The sequence below is a fragment of the Lissotriton vulgaris genome, unplaced genomic scaffold (genome assembly GCF_964263255.1).
Source record: "Lissotriton vulgaris unplaced genomic scaffold, aLisVul1.2 SCAFFOLD_2812, whole genome shotgun sequence".
In the NCBI taxonomy this organism is placed as follows: domain Eukaryota; kingdom Metazoa; phylum Chordata; class Amphibia; order Caudata; family Salamandridae; genus Lissotriton; species Lissotriton vulgaris.
In genome coordinates, this window is record NW_028243471.1 from 237,576 (window position 1) to 257,351 (window position 19,776).

The 19,776-nt window shown below is 46.6% G+C and overlaps 1 protein-coding gene across 1 annotated transcript in view; it reads right to left on the bottom strand.

Annotated features, from left to right (window-relative positions):
- TMPRSS3 (transmembrane serine protease 3) overlaps window positions 1-19,776 on the bottom strand; it is a 265,492-nt gene that overhangs the window by 213,379 nt on the left and 32,337 nt on the right. Inside the window, exon 3 of the mRNA XM_086948584.1 lies at window positions 5,234-5,338. Coding sequence (XP_086804710.1) covers window positions 5,234-5,338 — 105 coding nt within the window. The remainder of the gene's footprint in view (window positions 1-5,233; window positions 5,339-19,776) is intronic.

Consider the following 19,776-nt stretch of genomic DNA (forward strand, 5'->3'; position numbering starts at 1 on the left):
TATTTCACTGAAAACTCAGGTACTGTGGATTCTCCGGCTATGCTCTGGGAGGCTATGAAGCCCACCATCAGGGGGGTGGACATTGCCTACTGTGCCACTCAGCGGAAGAAACGTAGTAAGGCCCTACTCCAGATCGTACAATTAGACCAGATATGTAGATGCAATCACAGTGGACCCGCCCACCATCAGCTGCTATGCGGACACAATGTGCGATGAGACCAGACAGATTTGGCAACCCGCAGTAGAATATATCAATGGGGGGACAAATCTAGCTCTCTCCTGCACCGCTTGTGCCAGAGCGCTCTCCGCCCAGTGAGAGTACCGGTGATCCTAGATGGGGAGGATCTAACCATTTCTGACCTTACACAAATTGATGCTAGTTTTGCAATATATTATGCGGAGCTCTATGCATCCAGAGATGCCCTCCTGGAACCCTTGATCAAGCAATACCTCGATGACCTACCTCCCAGGGCTATCCCGGACGCTGTGCGGGGGGACCTGGATGTCCCGCTGACAGTAGACGAGTTGAGTGTGGCACTGGTTGACCTACGGTCCGGGAAGGTACCCGGCCCCTACCCCTGTGAATTTTTTTAATCGTTTCAGACTCAATTCCTCCCTCACTATTTGGGAGCGCTGCATGCGGCCCTTGACGACAGGAAGCTTCCTCCGCCAAGTCAGCCCCCAGACCAATACTCCTCGTACCGCCCTATTTCATTGTTAAATATTGAGGCTAAACTATTGGCCAAAGTATTGGCCAACAGTATACTCCCCCAAATGCCAGGCTGGCTTTATGCCTCAGACAGCTACCCGCCACAACATCAGACGGGTGCATAATGCAACTGCGGCCATTGATTATCATGAGGGCCCGGCGGCGCTGCTCTTAGCTGATATCGACAGGGCATTCGACTCATTGGGATGGACGTACCTGTTTGCTCTCTTGCAACATTCATATTTTGGCCTGCTCCTGTCATATATTAAACTCCAATATACCTCTCGGCCTCTGTCCGCATACCGGGTGCAGTCCCTGCTCCTTTCTCCATAGAACTCAGAACCAGTCAAGGGTGCCCCCTTTCCCCCTATTTATTTGTCTTAGCTATGGAGCCGTTGGCCGCCTGGGTTCGTATCGACTCCTGATTGATAGGTTAGGGCCTTTGAATGGCCTGGGAGATTCTCACATCGGATTGTTCTCTATGCCGACAATGTTTTATTTTTTCTTACAGATCCGCATTTGTCGGGACTGCGTATACTCAGATATTCAGCCAGCATCCTGGCTTATATATGAATGCTAAGAAATCTATACTGTGGCCGGTACGTGGGGGCCCGGATATGGGCGCCTGGATGACAGAGGTGACCTTGGCTACAACAGGCTTGAAGTACCTTGGGCTGTACATTTCGGACACCCAATCAATTTCATGCGAAAGGAACAATGCCCCATTTGGACGCGTACTCAGGCTAAGAAGGAGTTGTGGTCGCGTATGCCCCTTTTTATACTGGGCAGGTCCGCCATTTTTAAAATGGTATCTCTTCCTCATCTCCTATACCAACTACAGAATCCCCTCTTTCAGATAGCGCCTTCCTGGTTTCGTCAGCTGAATTCCCAACCCAGTCGCTTTTTGTGGCACGATCAAGCAGCTAGGGTGTCCCTTAAGATGTGCATTCAGTTGACCTATTGTGAGGGTATTGCGACCCCTGATATCCAATCATATCAAGCAGCCTCCCACCTTTTAGTCTTAAACAACTAGTGGTACGGTATTAACAATGATCCAGAATATCAGGTAGAGAAATGGTTGATGGGGACATGCTACTGCACCGGTTGCAATATGCGCAGAGGGAGCAACGCAGGCTGCTGCCGGCCACTCGAGTTGCCTTTGGTGTGTGGACCGACTCGCTGCGTAGGGTGGGGTAGTTGCAACGATTGACTAGATAGACCCCTCTCTGGCAGTTAACCGCGCTGGTAGGAGTTATGAAGTGGAACGCCATAGATGTTTCTACCTTGGGAGTTGTTATGCATGGTATTATATTGAAATCGTTTCAAGCCCTTCGACAAGAATACATGCCACACACTCAATTTTACAAATATTTACAGCTGAGACATGCCTTATCCCCATATATTGTCCACTTAGATTCACTTCCTGAATTCAACCCTATAGAGGCTAAAGTGTTCCTGGGGGAGTTCGGGACCATAAAACCGCGAAGATTTACCAAACGCTAGCAACAAATATTTCCCTGACATTGGATCCCCTTCGCAAGAAATGGCAGACGGACTTGGGCGCCCTGGATAGTGACGACTGGCGGAAAGCCCTGGAGTCCCCGAGATAGGCATCGATTGCCTCCTATCTGAGGCTTACACCGTACCTATTTCACTAGATACCGGCTGTGGAGAGCGGGACTGATCGATTCCCCTAGGTGCCTAATATGTGAAGGTGAGGACGGTACACTATTGCATACTGTTTGGAGTTGTGATTTACTGGGTAGGTTTTGGAGAGGGGTTCTTCGTTGTCTATCTGAAGTGCTCGGTTGGGTTATACCGCATTTGCCAAGGCTTGTTCTCCTTCATATTACAGATGAAATTGGGGACAACATCTATAAAAGACATTCACTGTTCTTGGGTCTCACCTTGGCGAAGAGGGATATTGCGAAGGCGTGGAAGGATCCGTTCCCACCCAAAGTGAGCGTCTGGAGGGCGGGTCTTGATTGGTGTATGGGGCAGGAACAACCCATTTTTAAAGCGCGGGGTGCCCTCAGAAGCACTTTAATATACGGAAACGTTGGGCGGACTATAGGGGCCTACCACCTCTACCACACCCTGCCGAAATCAAAAATGTACAGTGTTGCAGTGGGGAGCAGTTTGTATGTATATTTGGATATGATGTGGATGTAAAGGCTGGAGAGACATGACCGGGATATTGATTTGCAGTGTACGACACCGTGTTGTGTGTTGATTAGGGCTATGGTTCTTGGGCCCAAATGTTTTACTTGTATCTTGTTTCATAGCACGTGTAATGGTCACCTGCTCAATATTTTATATCTGGATACTGGTATACTGTAACAATTTTGCAAAGTCTGCAATGAATATATCTGTGGACTCAATAAAAAGAGTTTTGAAAAAAAACAGGAGCTCAGAGAGGCATACCTGGGTCCTGCCACACACAGAACTGTATTAAGAAAGTGATATCGGTTTACCTTGCGCCCCCAGATCAACATATGCTTTCCCTATTCAAGATGGTTTGTTTCCCTCTTAACCGATGCAGTGCTCTGGCCACAAATACAAAACTTTATAAATAATATATCATTGCGACAGAGGGAGCCCAAGAGAATCGTCAAGGGTCAGAGCACACTAAAGAGATAAGATTCTCCCAGAGAAGGAATAGGATACTCACAACCCGAAATCATAGAGAAACGTTCACCGCTTAAAACATTAATTCTTAGGTGTAAAATGATCTTCTGCACATATTAAAAATTAAAAAGGTGTGCAAAACAGGAATGCAGAAATTGTACCAACTAATATTCCCTGCAATAGAATTAAGCCTAAATCTAACTCACCTGCTCTGAAAACAAACATGGTCTAATGTCTGTTTATTTGCTCCAAAATGATATAACACTTCGCCTAACACGTGTTACACACTAGCACTCCGCAGTAATTTAAAATAAAGGTGTTACAATGACACAGTTTTTTTTTAATTTAGTTATCGGCAATGCGACGAGCGCAAGGTAAATAGTTTTCTTTATTGTGGTTTGATTTATTTTTTATTTAATTCCCAAGCCCCCCCCCCCCCCCCCCACCCCCTCCCACCATAACACCCACTGCCATTACCTGCACGGGCCGCTCCTGGTTACAAGGAAGGATACATGTGTGAATTTAAATTAAAACCTTAAGGAGAAGCACAGATATACAGGGCAAACGAGTGCCTTTTCCGATTTTACTAGCTATATTTTAACAACATTTTTAAGAAAACCTAAGAACTGAACATTAGTTCTGCAAATGTGTCCCAGCCCTACACAAATTGCACACAAACACCAGAAGCTAGATTAGTTATTTGGAAATTTCTTTCCCAAATATTGTATTGGTGTTTATATAGCGCAAACCTCTGGGTAGCAGCAAGGTTTTGTGCAAGAGAAAAGAGAACAATTCTGGAACTTGTGTCGAAAAGCTGAGCTTTTCCAACATGAGACAAGATAAGGTGGACCCAGGATGCTTGACTGTGCTATATAAGGGCATTAGCCTCAGATTGGGTGGTCTGATGTAAATAGTTTGGAAAAGGTCCTTTCGAGCTGTGCCCGGGACCGCTCCAGAATTTTAAATCCAATCAAAGTAAGTAATGGATTTTAAAGATCTGCACGGTTCTGTCAATAGCCTTTAACAGCACAGCTCCCAAAACACCTATCTTAACTAGTCACATCTCACCACGCAATCAGAAGCCCAAGGCCACTAATACCGACTGAATATCTGTTGTTTAAGTACACACTTTATGAGGTTAGGACTGTGCAATTCCAGGCCCCACCCTCTGGAACTCTTTCTCTTTGATCTTCGTCTTTGAAGACAATGAATTGGCTCAGGGTTAATAATGGCTGCTGTAAGCCTATTGTGTTATCGAAAGTTGATACGAGCAATAGTGTATCCCATGCTCCATGTAAATATATATTTTTTTACTCAATAAAAAATTACAGAAATACAAAAAAAAAAAAAAAAGTTGATACGAGGAAATTGCACAGTCATAATTTATGTGCATTTGATGTAAGATATGAATTCATCAAACATAAAAAATGCACTTACTTACCTTCTGTTCCAAAATGTAAATGTTTGTCTTTCGTTTCCTTCCTTTTTAGTTTAGAACGTTCTGATCCCATTTGGTGGAATGTTGGAATAGCATTACAGTCCTTCTGCTTCGGGTGTAGTGCTTGGTAAAGGGCCTCTCCCTCGTTATAGGCACTTGACTGCTACTCAAGACTATAACTCAGGTTCAGGGCCTTTAAAAACCAGTTCAGCCCACAGCACGAGCTATGAGGTTACAAAGTGTTCATTTACTCTAAGCAACAGGAGGTTTGATATGTTCTGGTTGTCACTGAAGGAGAGGTAAACCAACCTTGAAAGCAGAGCTACATATGTGGAAGCTGAATGTCACCCACTCCCAATTACACTTTGCCTCATTAGTCGAAATGTCACTAATTAGGCTGTCTTCCTATGCTGTAGCTAGTAGTTTGGAATGCAGCTAAGTTAACGAAGATGACTCACCCCCAAGAGCAATTGCGAGAATTAGCACCATTAAGCAAACGAGGACAACTGCGAGGATTTTTATGGCACAGAGATGTTTCGGTGATGGTTCCTTAGCACTAGTCCCTGAAAAAAAAGAGAAACATAATTAAAAGATATGAGAAACTGAAAGAGAGAAGATTCTATGAAGACTTTCACTATTACTTCACTTTCACTATTACTTTTCATTTAAGAAACCAAGTGAAAGCCTCATTGGCGGCTCCATCACTATGGCAGAGGAGTGTCGCCCCCCCACCCCCAAAACTGTCAGAAAAGGAAAATGAAAGAATATTAAACACTCACTTTATTTTTCCTTTTTCCATCGGAGTCTTGGTGGCAGGACCTGGGAGTGATAGGCACTGAGGCGAGTGGCGTGTGCTCTCCCTTCACTGCCAAGGACAGTTTGGCCGGCCGCCTAAGGCCAGCCAAAATATCATGCGCAGTGAAAGCTCTCTCAAACCCAGCAACACAGCTGGATGGAGAGAGCAGGCACAGACTCACAGTCTGTCCTGGAGAGCATATCAAGGGCACTCAGGCCAAATCCTGAAGCTGCTCTCATGTATGAGAGAAGCTTCAGGATTGGCTGCAGGGCATTCTGGGAGCCTCTGCCACCTGGAGAAGAGGAGTCGACGAGCATGACGCTGGTGGATGCAGTTACGTTTTTAAAAAATTATTTAATTTTTTTTTATTTGCCCCTCCCCTCCCCCGCAACCCATATGCCCCCTCTCCTCCTCGCCCCTACACTCGTCCCCAATGCCAGCCACTAGTGGACAGCCCTCAATTGTCTATTTTAAAGTGATTTCCTAAAATACACAGGGCCAGACTTACTAAGAACTTGTGTTGTCTTTGCGTCACACAAGTGGTATTTACTAACCCAGCAAGAACCAATTTTCATCTCCTTGAATGACTTTGTAAAGGAATAGAACTCAGCGCGGCCGCTTGCGCTGCATCATGTTACATTTCGTAGCAGTAGGCCTACCAAGAGTGAAGCATAGGCATTCCCATGCATCCAGGCTCCAGATGTACTAAAATCAGTAAACATGAGATTGAGCCAAAATGGTCCAACTACCAGAGAGAGACGTAACGAGTAGAAATATCTTTATATCTCCTCTTTAATTCATCTTTCCATGTGTGCTGCATTTTGCAGCACACATGGAAAGAGAAATATGCATCTAAGGATTTTTTTGTGTGCCGGAAAGTATACCTTCCTGCACAAAACAATCCTGCCCGTAGCACTGGCAGCTTTGCTCCCAGCTGCAAGGGGGCCTGCAATGGCCTAAGGCAGCACCTAGTGCGCCAGCCCAATGAGAGAGCAGAAGTGCTCCAGATCTTAGTAGAAATGGCACATTTCTCGTTTCTCCCTTTCACGCAACGCAGTGCAGAGCAAGCGCAGCGCAGCGAAAGAAGCACATCTCGGCAGCTACCAATACACTGTTAACTTCCTGAATGCATGGAAGTGATACATATGACCATAGCATAATAACTAACTTATTTGGAGTTATAGCAAGGAACTGGAAAGAACAGTGCGCATTTTATCTCACCAATGCTAAAACTCCTGATCTACAACTCCAATATCTCCCACCCATAAACAACTATATAAAATATACCTAAAGGCCTGTGATGAAACCACCAAAATGAGTATAGAACCCCAATAGGCACTAAACAGACTAAAGTATGTATAAAGGGAAATGACGCCAATGAAATGGCTTTCCAGCTGAAACCAAAGTTGTCAGATCATTCAACAATGAGTCCACTTCCGATGCAGGCATCGTCTTCGGGAGACACAAGATTACTTTTTATGACACTGATCAGTGGCTGAAGGGGAATTCACGATTATGGTTCACTAAAGAGTGAAAATCTCACCCATCCGTGCAGGAAAGTTAAAGAAAGAGTTGTCTAATTTGTAGTAAAAATCTGCTCTTTTTCAAATCTGTGGCAGTCGCGGGGCAGTGGCCACAGGAATCGCCAGCCCGCCCCCCCTATCTTAGATTCGGGCGCCGCAGGCGGCAAACGCAGAGGCCACCACTAGCGGCCTAACGCCTGGCTACACCACTGTTTATAAGATCCTGGATCTTAGAAATCTTATTTTTCTTTGTGTACAATGGAAGGCATTGAACAGAAAAGTTTCGTTGGCTTGTACAGACATCTTTACAATGCCTGATGGGTGCTGGATGTGCACTGCGTGATTCCTTTAGGGTAGTTTTTTGAATATTACGTGCTCCTGGGTATCACTCCCCACTCAGGAGTGTCGAAGTAACATAAATGGTTAGCGGATCCAAAATGTTGGTCTGTCTCCTGGGCACTGTGTGTGCTGAGTTCCAGCTCAATAGTAAATAAATGAAGATACTTTGGTTCTGTTCAGCAATTTCTTCTTTAATTATTTCATGTACTTAATCTCAGATGTTGGATTCACATCTATCTTCGCATATAATTATCATTGCTCCATGTTCATATCGTGTTCAAACGTTAACAAATCTACCACCTTTCCCGATGCATTTCGGCGCCCCGCGCCTTTGTCAAGGGATCAATCTGTCAAAATAACAATACATTTAACTAGTTGCTGTGCATAATATTGCCACCAAAAATACATTACTACATGGTTAAATTCAACGTTACAATCACCTAAATAAACAATTTAATCGCTCAAATGTGCAGTGTTGCATGTTACCTCCTAGCTGTTAATGAAACGATGAGTCCGTGTCACTGCGTATAGCTGAGAAATGTCGACTTTGTTGCTTAAACAGCCCTAGGTTTAGTGCCTAAAGTTCCAACTCAATCTATTATTCTGTAACTGTTACCTGTTTGACTATACTCCGCATGGGTTTGTGACCTGCCACGTTTATCAAAAGCATAAAAGGAGCTGCGCTTACCGTGGTGGCGTGTTTGGTCCGTTACTCTGTATCACCGCGTGGTGCACGCTGAGGTTTCTGCAAATGCGTCAGAAGACGCGAGGTCTGAACGTTTTACTACAAACTCGCCACTACGAGTTTATTCACTCTTAAAGTGAACCCGTCTCCTAAATGTTCAATGGCTGTGGGCAGACGCCTGCGAATGTTAATTGGTCGCGCTTGCATGTGAACGATCGAATCAATATTTGATTATAAATGATTCTAAAAAGATACCTGTGTGAAGGTACCTAAATGCTCATATCGCTGTGGAAATATGCGTTGTGGTTTAAAAACGTGACGTAATGAAGAAGCTAAGGGGTTGATGCTGTGTGATTGGATCAGGAGGTTTAGTTGGATCTATATTCTTGCTATTCGGTGCATGTTTATTTGCCGCCTGTTAGAACCTGGGGTAGCCTGGCCTAGGGCAAGACATACATTTCAGAGGCACAGTGTGAAGGTTGCAGACCACCCAACAGTAAAACCACGCAATAACACACAAAAAGATTACGCTACACCAAAATGTGGAAAAATAAGTACTGCTTTATAAAAATAATATTCTCTTTGTTTTCAAAATATACAGCTTAGGACATTTCAGGTTACTTTAGAATCAGCAATTATACCTTTTAAACTGCTAAGCAAATTATCATTTAGATTCCAAGTTACATCACATTTGTCAGGAAATCAATAAAGGCACTTTCAAAGTATCAAATTACCACATTAAACAGTATTAGCAGTACATCTCATTAAGCTCTATAATTATTTAAACTTTGCTACTATGACCTCCTATGACTTTCACCCCAAACCTTACTTTCAAAGAGGTAGTGTCAGCATTTTACATTAGATCAGATATTTAGTGAGCATTTCATTGACAACCATACAATTCCCCTTTCTGGGCTTGTCACCTTCCCAATCAAAGATCAGTTATTCCTTGGATGAAGCCTGTACTCTTCTAGCAAAGAGGACTCCTTTCCTTCCTCCTCCCTTCTGTTAGCTAATAAGATGACCAATCTAATTAGAACCACGTTACATTTAGGCCATCCAGGGATTTCCCAAGAGCGCTTCACCCTCTGGAATGAACACTTTATTCCCCTGCTGATCAAGTCTCGCACCCCTGCCCTCTCGCTGCTCTCCTTACTTGTGTTTGGAGGTCCTGTATTGCCAGAGAGCGAGTGGGGAAAACCACGTGTCAGGATAAATATGCCCAGCACCGGCGGGGCTCACCAGCCTCCAGGGCACCTCAGCTCCCCTCTCCCACTCGAGCCAGCTCCTCTGGCAGTGCTCGAGCGGGGAAAGGATTATGGCAGCTTCTCCCAGCAGGCGGACGGCTTCCTCACTTCCCCCCTCTCGCTCGCGCCGGCTCTTCCGTGTGGCGCTTGAGCGAGGGAGAGATTACTTCACCGGGCTGCAGCGGTAGCCGGCGCTCCTCACTTGCGTTGATCGGCGGGGCCCCTGTTCCTGCGGGCATGCGCGGAAGCGCTCGCTCAGGTACTTCCACAGGCAGCGCCTGCTGATGCCGCCGCCCACTGCGCGTCCTCGAAGAAAGGACGCTCCACACGCCGGCGCCGCCTCCCAAAGACCGGCGGTTCCACGGGGCCTGCGCGAAGGAGCAGCGTCTCCTCTCTAGAGGTCGCGCACTCGCGTCAGCGCCTCCCCTCGCTCTCCTCACTCGCTAAGACCAGGATAATCACCACAGGGCTGCGCCTACATCCAGCGATAGCCTCGCTTTCTCCCCTCACGTTACCAGCAACCTCAGCGCTATTCCGGCACTGCTTTAAAGCGCTGGCTTGGGGGTCGATTTACGCAGCCTCAATCTGGTTCTGCCCCTACAAAGGATGGCTCCTCTCCACAGCAGGACTCTGCCCAGCCAGTAAGTGATCAACTCGGGAGGAGGGGGGGGGCAAAGGTATTGCCACCAAGGAAAATCACGGCAGCTAATAGCAGGATACAGATGGCTACTGCCTGAGGAGGGGGGGGTCACAAGATTTACCCCTACCTCTACCAAACACTGCTCAAGAAGAGCCTCTCTCTGCTGGGCAGAGGACTGCGCACCGCAGCACTACAGTCTCCTTCTCCTTTGACACCCCGCTATTCCTAAGCTAGGGGTTAGTCAGGCGCCCAGGGTCTCCCTTAATCTTCCACAGCGGGGACACGTCAAGAAACCCACAGTAGAGGTAGAGAAGTGAAATAATTAGGCTGCTTCCCAGTCCAGGAGATCAACCCTTACACTAGTCTCCCCCCACCTGCCAGGATAGCCTGTCCTCCAGCTGACTCTCTCAGGTAGACAAAATGGCTGCCCCGCATTCCGCCTTATATAGGCTGACCCTCAGTGGTCCAGAATGGACCAGAAGGTTCTAGAACGCCCTATGCTAGGCTATGGCCAAGTTCTGAGTGTGACAGTTAGGGCAGTTTGTAGCCACCATTTTGTGTGGTTCCAACTTTTCCTGTCAGAACAGGCCTCTGGGCCTGAGGTGAAAAATTATGAGGAGAGAAAAGAACACCTATCCCCTGGGCCAACACATAGAAAAAGTCAGTGGACAAAAATTATCAAGGGTATGAGGGGCAAAAAGGGGACAAAATAAATAATAAATAGGAGGGACTACTCCAAAAAGCCAGACAGGTCTAACACCGCCTAAATGTCAAAGCCACAAACTGATCTGACTAGATACATAACATGTTGGGTGTCATTTGAAATGCTCGCTCTGTACATCAAAGATCATAAATAATACATAAATTCAATTCTTTCATTAAGACCCTTAGGTTTCATGGTTTGCAAAAAATATATCCAGTGGTTTTCTCTTTTTAGCAAGACTTTTCTGTTGTCACTTCCTGCAATTCTTTCTACATTTTCTAAAATGCAGGCTTTTAATTGTTCGGTCTGGTGTTGCACTTCAACAAAATAAGTTACAATGGTTGACTTCATCATTTTAGTCCGTATATTACTTTTGTGCTCGTTGAGTCTGACTTTTAGTTTTCTTTCAGTTTGTCCCACGTAATTTTTCCCACATGGACAAGTTAGTAGGTATACAATGTTTGTTGAATCACAAGTTCCATTTACTTTTAATTTGATTTCCTTGCCTGTTGTAGGATGTCGGATGCTGCCTCCTTTCAAAATGTTCGCACAATTGTGACAGTTTAAACAAGGTGTTGTACCTTTGTATCTCATGATGGTGTTTTTTTGATTGGTTGATTTTAACCCCTTCTGTGCTGATGACGAGCCTAGGCTCGTCATGCAGCACGGTGCTCGTGTGCTGGTGACGAGCCTAGGCTCGTCATGAGCCGTGGAACGCTCACACGCGGGGCTAATTTCCCCGCTGTGCTGAGCGTTCCATTGCGCGGGCGTGGTCATGACGAGCCCAGGCTCGTCACCAGCACACGAGCACCGTGCTGCATGACGAGCCTGAGCTCGTCATGAGCACAGCGGCGCCGTGCGCAGCCCCCCTTCCCCCCGCGCTGTGGGGAAATTAGCCCCGCAGCGAAGGGGTTAATAATTGCCCAATGTTTCTGGACCTCGTGTATGCGAATAATGGTTCTTTCGAAAACAACTCTTTGAAATCCGGTTCTACTGCTAGTAAAGACCAATGTTTTTTTTATTATTTTCTTGAAAGGATAACTCACGGTTGAAAATGTGCTTATACACATGATTCTTTGTTCTTCTGTTTTTTTTTTTGCGGTTTTAAAAGTTCTTCTCTGGGTTTATTTGAAATTCTTTGTTTTGCTTGTTGTAGGATGGTGTCTGGATATCCTCTATCTTCAAGTCTGCCAATCATGGTGTTAGTCTGTATCTCCAATTGTTGTGGTTCTGAGACAATCCTTTTGACCCTCATCAGTTGAGAATAGGGTAAATGTTTTTTTTAGAGAAGGAGGGTGAAAACTTTCATATCTGAGTGTGTTGTTTCCGTCTGTGACTTTCCTGAATAGGTTGGTTTTGAAACCCGTGGGGGTATTGGTTATTTCGACATCCAGAAAATGTATGACCTCTTTGTTAGTTTCCCAAGTAAATTGGATCCTGTTGTTAACTGACTGGGACAAAGTCAAAGTCTGAGGTCAACCCCAAGGGAGCCCTGGTCGAATACACTAAACGGAAGGCCTCAGTGAAAATGTATATCTTCACACTTAGAAACCTTTCTGGAGGATTTTTCTCTTGATGTCGAGCGGTCTACTCCAGCAGGCTGATTTTGATGTAATGTCTTTGGATTGCTTTTCCACGAGGCCTCAGTCAAATCCTGGAAGTCTGGAACTCTGGAACTTTAATTGGGACGAACCTGAAATCCGGGCTGGGTTGCACTTGAAGGTTGCCGGCTTGACTCTCGACATCGTCAGTCACCTTATGGAGCCTTTTTCAAAAGTTGCTCCACACTTCTGGAACTTCTTCCTGAAGTTCCTCTTGAGGGAATAAAGTGTCCAAAACACAAATCCGAGAGTCTCCTAGAGGGTCCCTGGGATGTCCGGACTACAATTACCACAATGCACCTGGCCAAATCCTTAAAAGTCCACTGGTCGCACTCCAGGATGGGGACTCTTAGTGGAGATGATGCAAGTGGGCTCTGTTAATCTGTAGCTTGCAGGGAGTCCACTCCCTAATCCTTCTTGAAGCAAGGCAAAGTCCTTAGGGCTGTAGTATCAGACCGTGTAGCAGTCCTTCAGAGTGCAGTTCTATGGGTGTAGATCCAGATTCCAGCAGGGCAATCCTTCTCCTCTTAGTTTCAGGCAGCAGATCTGATGAGCTATGAAGTTCTCCCATATTTATCTAGTGTTCCTGGGTGTCAAGTAGGGAGGGCCCTGACCCATGGGATGTGACACAGTGGTATGACCAGTTCCTCCAAAGTGTGGCATATTCTTGTCTCAGAAAGCACTATTCTCTTGAAACCCAAAATGGAGACAGTTTCACCAGAAGAGCTGGATCAGGCTAACCCAGCCTACTGGTGTGGCTAATTTTCCTAAACACTTACCGTCCAACCCTCTCCCACATCTAATTACAGGGGCTCATGTGGGGCTGGAGTGGCAGGATGTGGGGGTCAGCCTGTGATGTCCTAAAGTGTCATTCTCCCTTTAAAGACCCGTTTGGCTACCCCTCAACCCTTCCTGCCATCTGCTCTGCAGCTAATACTTCTCTACCCACAGGAAACCCATTGTCTCTCTAGCAGGCTTTTCCCATCTCATTAGAGTAGCCTGGCCAGCCTGGGCCAGCATAGATGAGTAGATCTGAGGATGCATTTCTTGGTGACGTATGTTCCAGCACATAATCTTTAGTTTATTATAAGGTAAACATACAAAGCTGGTTCTGTTGCAGTATTCATCAGCAAAACTTCACAGCATCTTCTGTCAACAATGAAAATGGCCCCAGATATACTAATCTTTGCTTGACAAGATCCATGATTTTGTTCACACGGACCCATTTATGAAAGGGTTGTAAATATTCAAAAGATTGTTATGTCCGAAGATGTTCCTATTGATTTGCTACAAGAAGTCCAAAACGTTGACACAGCTAACCCATTTTCTCTTTAACTTCTGTCCAAGAATTGTGATTGGAGGAATTCTAGGCTCTATGTATAGACCAGTCTTTCATTATATTAGAGAAATGGGTTTGTACATTGTTGACTAGCACTATGTATTATATATGAAGATCAAATATCTGTCATCAATTTGCTTGAAAAAGTATTTGTACCCTTACAACTTATACAAAAGGCTATAGATATAATAATAAGAAATACTCCTGGTTTTGTAAAGATTGTTTTCTTTGTGGAAACTCAAAAGATATCTATGATAATTAATTTATGATGCTACAGTAGAGTATCCTGAATATCTATACATGTACAATTTCTTATGAAGTAAAATCCCTGGCTGGCACTTTTAGAAAGAGGTACAAAAGGGAGAGGTGATGGACGGAGCATCTGAATCAATCAAACACTCACACCCAGTCAAAAGATCTGGGCTTAATCCATCACCGTTCTTTAGCCCACTCTGCCACCCCAGTTCAGACATGGCTGTATGCAAATTAGTCTGACCCTGTGCCTCATGGGAACAGTCCAGCCCGATCTGCCAAGTCATGTCTTCCCTGGACTGGAAACAAGCTTCCGAGGACCGGTTTCTGGCATTTCCTCCTTTGATAAGTCTGACTGCTCTGTGCCAAGCTACCAGAGGGCGAGCACAGGTTATCTAGCTTACCCTGACTAGAGTGGTGGTTCCTGCCTGGCCTGGGCACATACCTAAGTCAACCAGGAATCAAATTTCTAACAGGCAGGATTTATTTTGTGTAGGGTGAAATACTTTCCTGCACAAAAACAATCCACAGAAGAAATAACGAGGAGAAAAAAATGATTTTTATCCTTATTATACCTCTATCTGGTAGATATACTAATTTCACACAAGTTCAGCTTTAAAAACCTTAGTAAATCTTGAATTGCATCAAATTCAGGGGTGGATGCACAGGACCGCTCATGCTTCATCCATGGAACACCTACCACTAAGAAATGTAGCACAACCCAATATCAAGCTCCTGCATTGCATTACATTTCTTTATAAAACCATGCAAGGACATGCAAATAAGACTTTGGCTTTGTAAATCCCAAATAACCCTTTCTGTTGCCTTGTATCTGTTGTACTGAACTTGCATACAAGAGGTAGAGAAGCCAACATTTGTGATCTGCTTTCAATAATATCGGGGTACTCTTACTGCTTTACTGCTCTGCTTAACTACTGTGAAGTCCTAAGTGCTGAGAAGCCTGATTATCTGGTAGATGTGTTGTCTAAGTGTACAGAGGAGTCACACAAATAAACATGATGCTAAAAGTCTGCCTGCTTTAAACTCTGTGTCTCCCTGTGCACATGAGGAGCGTGATAGTCTTTGGCATCCACTGGTCAAGTATGGAATTGGTCTGGTCATGAGCATAAAATTGGGCTGGTCAAAAACCTGAGTTAATTCTCAGGTTTGGGACCAACAAACACTCCTAACATGATTTATGAAACCCAAACTTCAACAATTCCAAAGAGCTAGAGTCTAGTTCTAGCTGTACCTCAGCAGAAAATTCTTCAATTCAGCCTGACTCACCCTATCTGACTTTATGGGCACCATCTTGGTGTCAGCCTTAGGACATACATCCCAAGACGTAGTGAAAGAAAGATGGACAAACTCTGCAACCATGGAAATCTGTTGACTGCTACTCTTTTGGGTGATTGCCCAGACTCAAAATGACAGGAGGAAGTGGATTTCTGTTTTTTATCTTTCAGAATTGAGAAGCTTTAAAGTAAAGTTGTGAACTATAGTCTCTTTTTGTTAACTCATTTCTTATTATCGCATTATAAAAATGGCATACATTTTTTAATTTCACATTACATCTTTGTTAAGCATCACTTCTTTGTAAAACAAACTACCAAAATATTGCCTTGTGTCACATAAATTATGTGTGCAAACACAGGTGTTACAAATTGGGGTTCTGGTTGGCTGAGGTATGCATCCTGTCCAAGCAACTAAACTACAATCCTAGTCAAGGTAAGTCACAAACACACCCTGTATTAACCTGTGCTACCCCTGAGCAGGGTAGACTCACAGGTGACAGAGTCCAGCTGCAGGGTTGGAAGTTCTTTGTGTGCCTGAGTCTTCAGAAAACAGGTGGCAATCCAGCAAGCCCTTGGAGCCACTTTGGTTCTGGGTTGGAGAGATCCAGGTCCAGTCCTTCTCACTACCAGGCAAGAAGGGCAACAGGTCAACACAGCAGGGGGGGGCGTGGCTAAGCGCGCAACGGGAATGGCCGCCTTTGGGTAGAGCTCCGCTCTGAGCTCCCCTTCCCGGCGCATTTATCCGTGGATCCACCGCTCGCAGCCGGCCGAAAACCGCCGGCGCTGCAGAGGGACGTCTCCCTTCACCACCCTGCCGACTTTGGGACAGATCGGTGCGTACACGAAGCACCGGGGATTCTGCGACACGGAGGCCGCACACGAGGCACCTCACCCGGATAGGCGCTCGGGAAAGACCGGGGCTTTGCAAAACGCGGCAGGCCTGAAACTGCGGCCTGCGCACGAGGTGGCCACACGGAGCTGCGGAGTGCCGGCGACACCCGAGATCGAACCTGGCCAGACCGGAGGACCCGCACAATAAGTGCTTGCTGCCTCCATGCCCGACCGGTCAACAGTCCGAGAGCAGCTGGAAGGAGCCGGCCGGACCGACACGCACCGGAGGTAGGCGGGGGAGAACTACTCCACCAGCAGCGGGGACCTACTCATACCCCCCCCCCGGGGACCCTACCACTCCACACGGCGACTGGTGGGACAGGCACAACACGGCCACAAGCGGCGGGAGGCACGCAATCGGGTGGCGGACACGGCTGACCCTAACATTGCACCTGCAAAGCGATCTGGGCCACTCCACCTGCAGGATAGCGCACTCGTCCACGGCCGGACCACGGCAGGAAAACACAGACGCCTTTGGCTGAAGACACACGGCGCCCACAGTACCACCTGCACCACGTGAGCGGCGCAGCGGCCCGCACGACTCACTGTTGCACCTAAACTCACCACGGGGAAGCACGCCCAGGCCCCACGCCACATGCGGTTGGTGAGGCGATGGCCTAACTGACACCGGATACTGTGAGCCGCCGCCACGAGGACACGAACACAAACGTCTGCCCACATACAGGCTGTGCAAACCGAGGGATACTCTATTGCCCCGCCACTCGGCAAACCCACGCATCGGCTAGCCCTCTGGAGGCGGGACACACCACTGACGCGGGAGCAACACCATGGTACAGATGTCTAACGGGCCTAGAACACGAACTGGGACTGGAGGCGCGATCTCAAAAGGCAAAATGGACAAGTCCGGGAAAGGCACTGACCCAGACCAAACAGCGGCGAAGCTGGATACCATGCTGGCAGCAATGGAGAGGCTGGAAGAATCCATACAACTGACCCGCACCTCCCTGGCCGCCAAAATAGACAGCGTGGCCGTGGACCTGACACACCTACGAGCGGACCACAAGAAGCTAGCGGAACGCACCACAACTCTAGAAGGCACTATGCAGACGCTTCAACCCCAGGCCGACCAGTCACACAAGCAAATACAGGACTAACTGAACAGGGTGGAATTCCTGGAGGACAGGGCCGAGGATGCGGAAGGCAGGACGGGCAGAAATAACGTACGCCTGGCCGGGGTCCCGGAGAAATGGGAGGGGAGATCCCCGGAGGAACACATGGAACAGTGGCTGAAGGACATACTGCCGGAGGGATCTCTCTCCCCACACTTCGTAATAGAACGAGCTCACAGAGTCCCTACCAAACCTCTGGCAACAGGCTCCAACCCGAGGCCCATGCTACTCCGCGTGATGAACTACCGGGACAGGGACTCCATACTACGCGAAACAAGAAAACTCCAAGAGATCCGGATTGAAAATGCGACGGTAATGTTCTTCCCAGACTACACCATACAGGTGCAGCGGCAACGACATTCCTTCATGGCGGTGAAAAAGCGCCTGAGACAGCTGGGCCTGCAATACTCCCTGCTGTTTCTCGCGAAACTGAGGTTAGTAGCCGGAGGACGAACTAATTTTTTCACGGACCCCGCGGAAGTAGAATCATGGCTGGGCAGTGGAGTAGACACGGACCCAAGAAAAACTGTGGGATCCGCGCCCCGGCGACAACCCGGAGGCTACAGAAGAAGACGTGGACCCCGCCAGAGATCACGGGCTGGGGCGAACACCGAGACGAGGACTTCCCCCCACGCGGACGCCACGCGCCAGGAGAAACAAGATGCCCTCCGCCTGGTGATGGAACTTAGCAGATCCCCAACGCAGAGTGACGTGGCGGGCGGCGGCACGCAGGAATTTCCCAGCGACGACGAGGCCATTTATGGCGTACCGGATTCCCCAGCATCGGAGGAGCGGCTGAATGTCACTCCCCAAACGGCGGACTACATCAGCTAACCACGTGACGTGCAGGGTAATCCTCAGAAACATTTGCTCAACGCCACCACGACGGCTTTGGAGCCACACACTACCAGGACAGACGGGTAGTGCCTGCTGAGGGCGCTCGCAGTAACAATCAACCCCCTCAACCCTGAAGGTTGGACTGGCGACGGACACGCACCAGGGGCCCCCCCTACGGGTGGGAAGCCATTGACTGACACTGGGTGCCTGCCTCCGACCAGGGTGTGACTGCAGAGACACTTTGCCTAGTAATGGCTCGACTGGACCACGTAAAATATAATGTTTAATGCATGTATAAATGGGATTCCCTGTATGCAAGGGTGGTCTAGACTGGCACTTTCTTCCCGGGAAGGCAGTGGGCTTTCCTACAACACCTTTATTGACTTGAAATAACTGACTAAGTGCGCATAGCACAACCACCCCTTAGACTTAAAATTTGGTTGCTCTCCTAGAGAGTATGGACGGGAGCACGTTTCGCATCCGACCTTTTGGCATTTTGACTGTTCATAATGTTCACTGGCTAGTTGTTCTTTTATGTAGAGGCCTAGTAGAAACTAGGTCTGGCCGGGAGCTCACCCTATTGTCCCTAAGGTTTCAAAACACTTATGTGATTGCTCAAAATTATGACAATACTTATATTTACAAATGAATATAAATTCACCATTTTTTTCCAACGGTTAAACTTTTTTAGTGCACCTTTATATTTTAAAGCACAAACATATTGTATAAATGCATATAATGATAAGAACAAAATTCCTCTTAGAAATCAAATATTCAGTTGTATGTCATTCCACAACACTTAATTAATGAACATAAAAAATAACATTTCCCAATGCATTTCGGGTCATATCCGACCCTTCTTCAGGGGAATATGATTGAAGAAACGAATCCAAACAAGAGTATCTGTACCAAGCACATCAGTTCTGTTTTCGGGCACTGTAAAATTAATAAAAGGTAATGTTTTCCAGTTCTGCTAAATGTAATGTACATCATCACGTTGAAGATGAATTAACACTGGTTTCCATAAGGTGGAAAGTGCAGAAAGAAAAATATTGTGTGTGGGACAGAAACATTACTCACAGCTAAAAGGTGTGTATGTATAATAAAGAGAGTACCAACACCCACAAATCGTGAGGGAGGTTCCTAACGCAAATAATAATGTGCCTCTGTGGGTAACCGTTAATAAACCCCTGTGTTAGTAACATATTCTCTAACTACCTGACTGTTACTGTATCCGCACGAGAAAAACGTGACAGGGCACCAAAGATAATACGATCTGTAGGAAATATGTAATTAAGTAAAAACTCGGAAATAAACGCTTAAGATGTCTAAGTAGAAATCTGCACAGAAGAAAGCTTGAAATGCCAGCTTACCCCGTGAGCCGTCGTGGCTGCGTGAGTAGACGCTTTCTAGGTATTCAGATATTGGGTATCAAGAGCGGTTGTGTCAGCTGCGGGATGAGAGTTAAAAAAGGTGCATCAGCTACCCTTGCTGAAGTCGTATAATATACGTGTGCACACACCGAACGACATGAAGGCGCCGGAGCCTACCTTGTTGACTTCGCGTACTGTGATCTCCGACCTCCCAATTACTTCCGGTGTAAACATCCGGTCCGGGGCACTATAGATTAAATAATAGGACGTAACGACACCAGAGCGTGCCTGTGTGTAGATAAAGAACCCTGAACAAAAGCCTCGTGTGTGTGTAAGGAGAATAAGGGGAC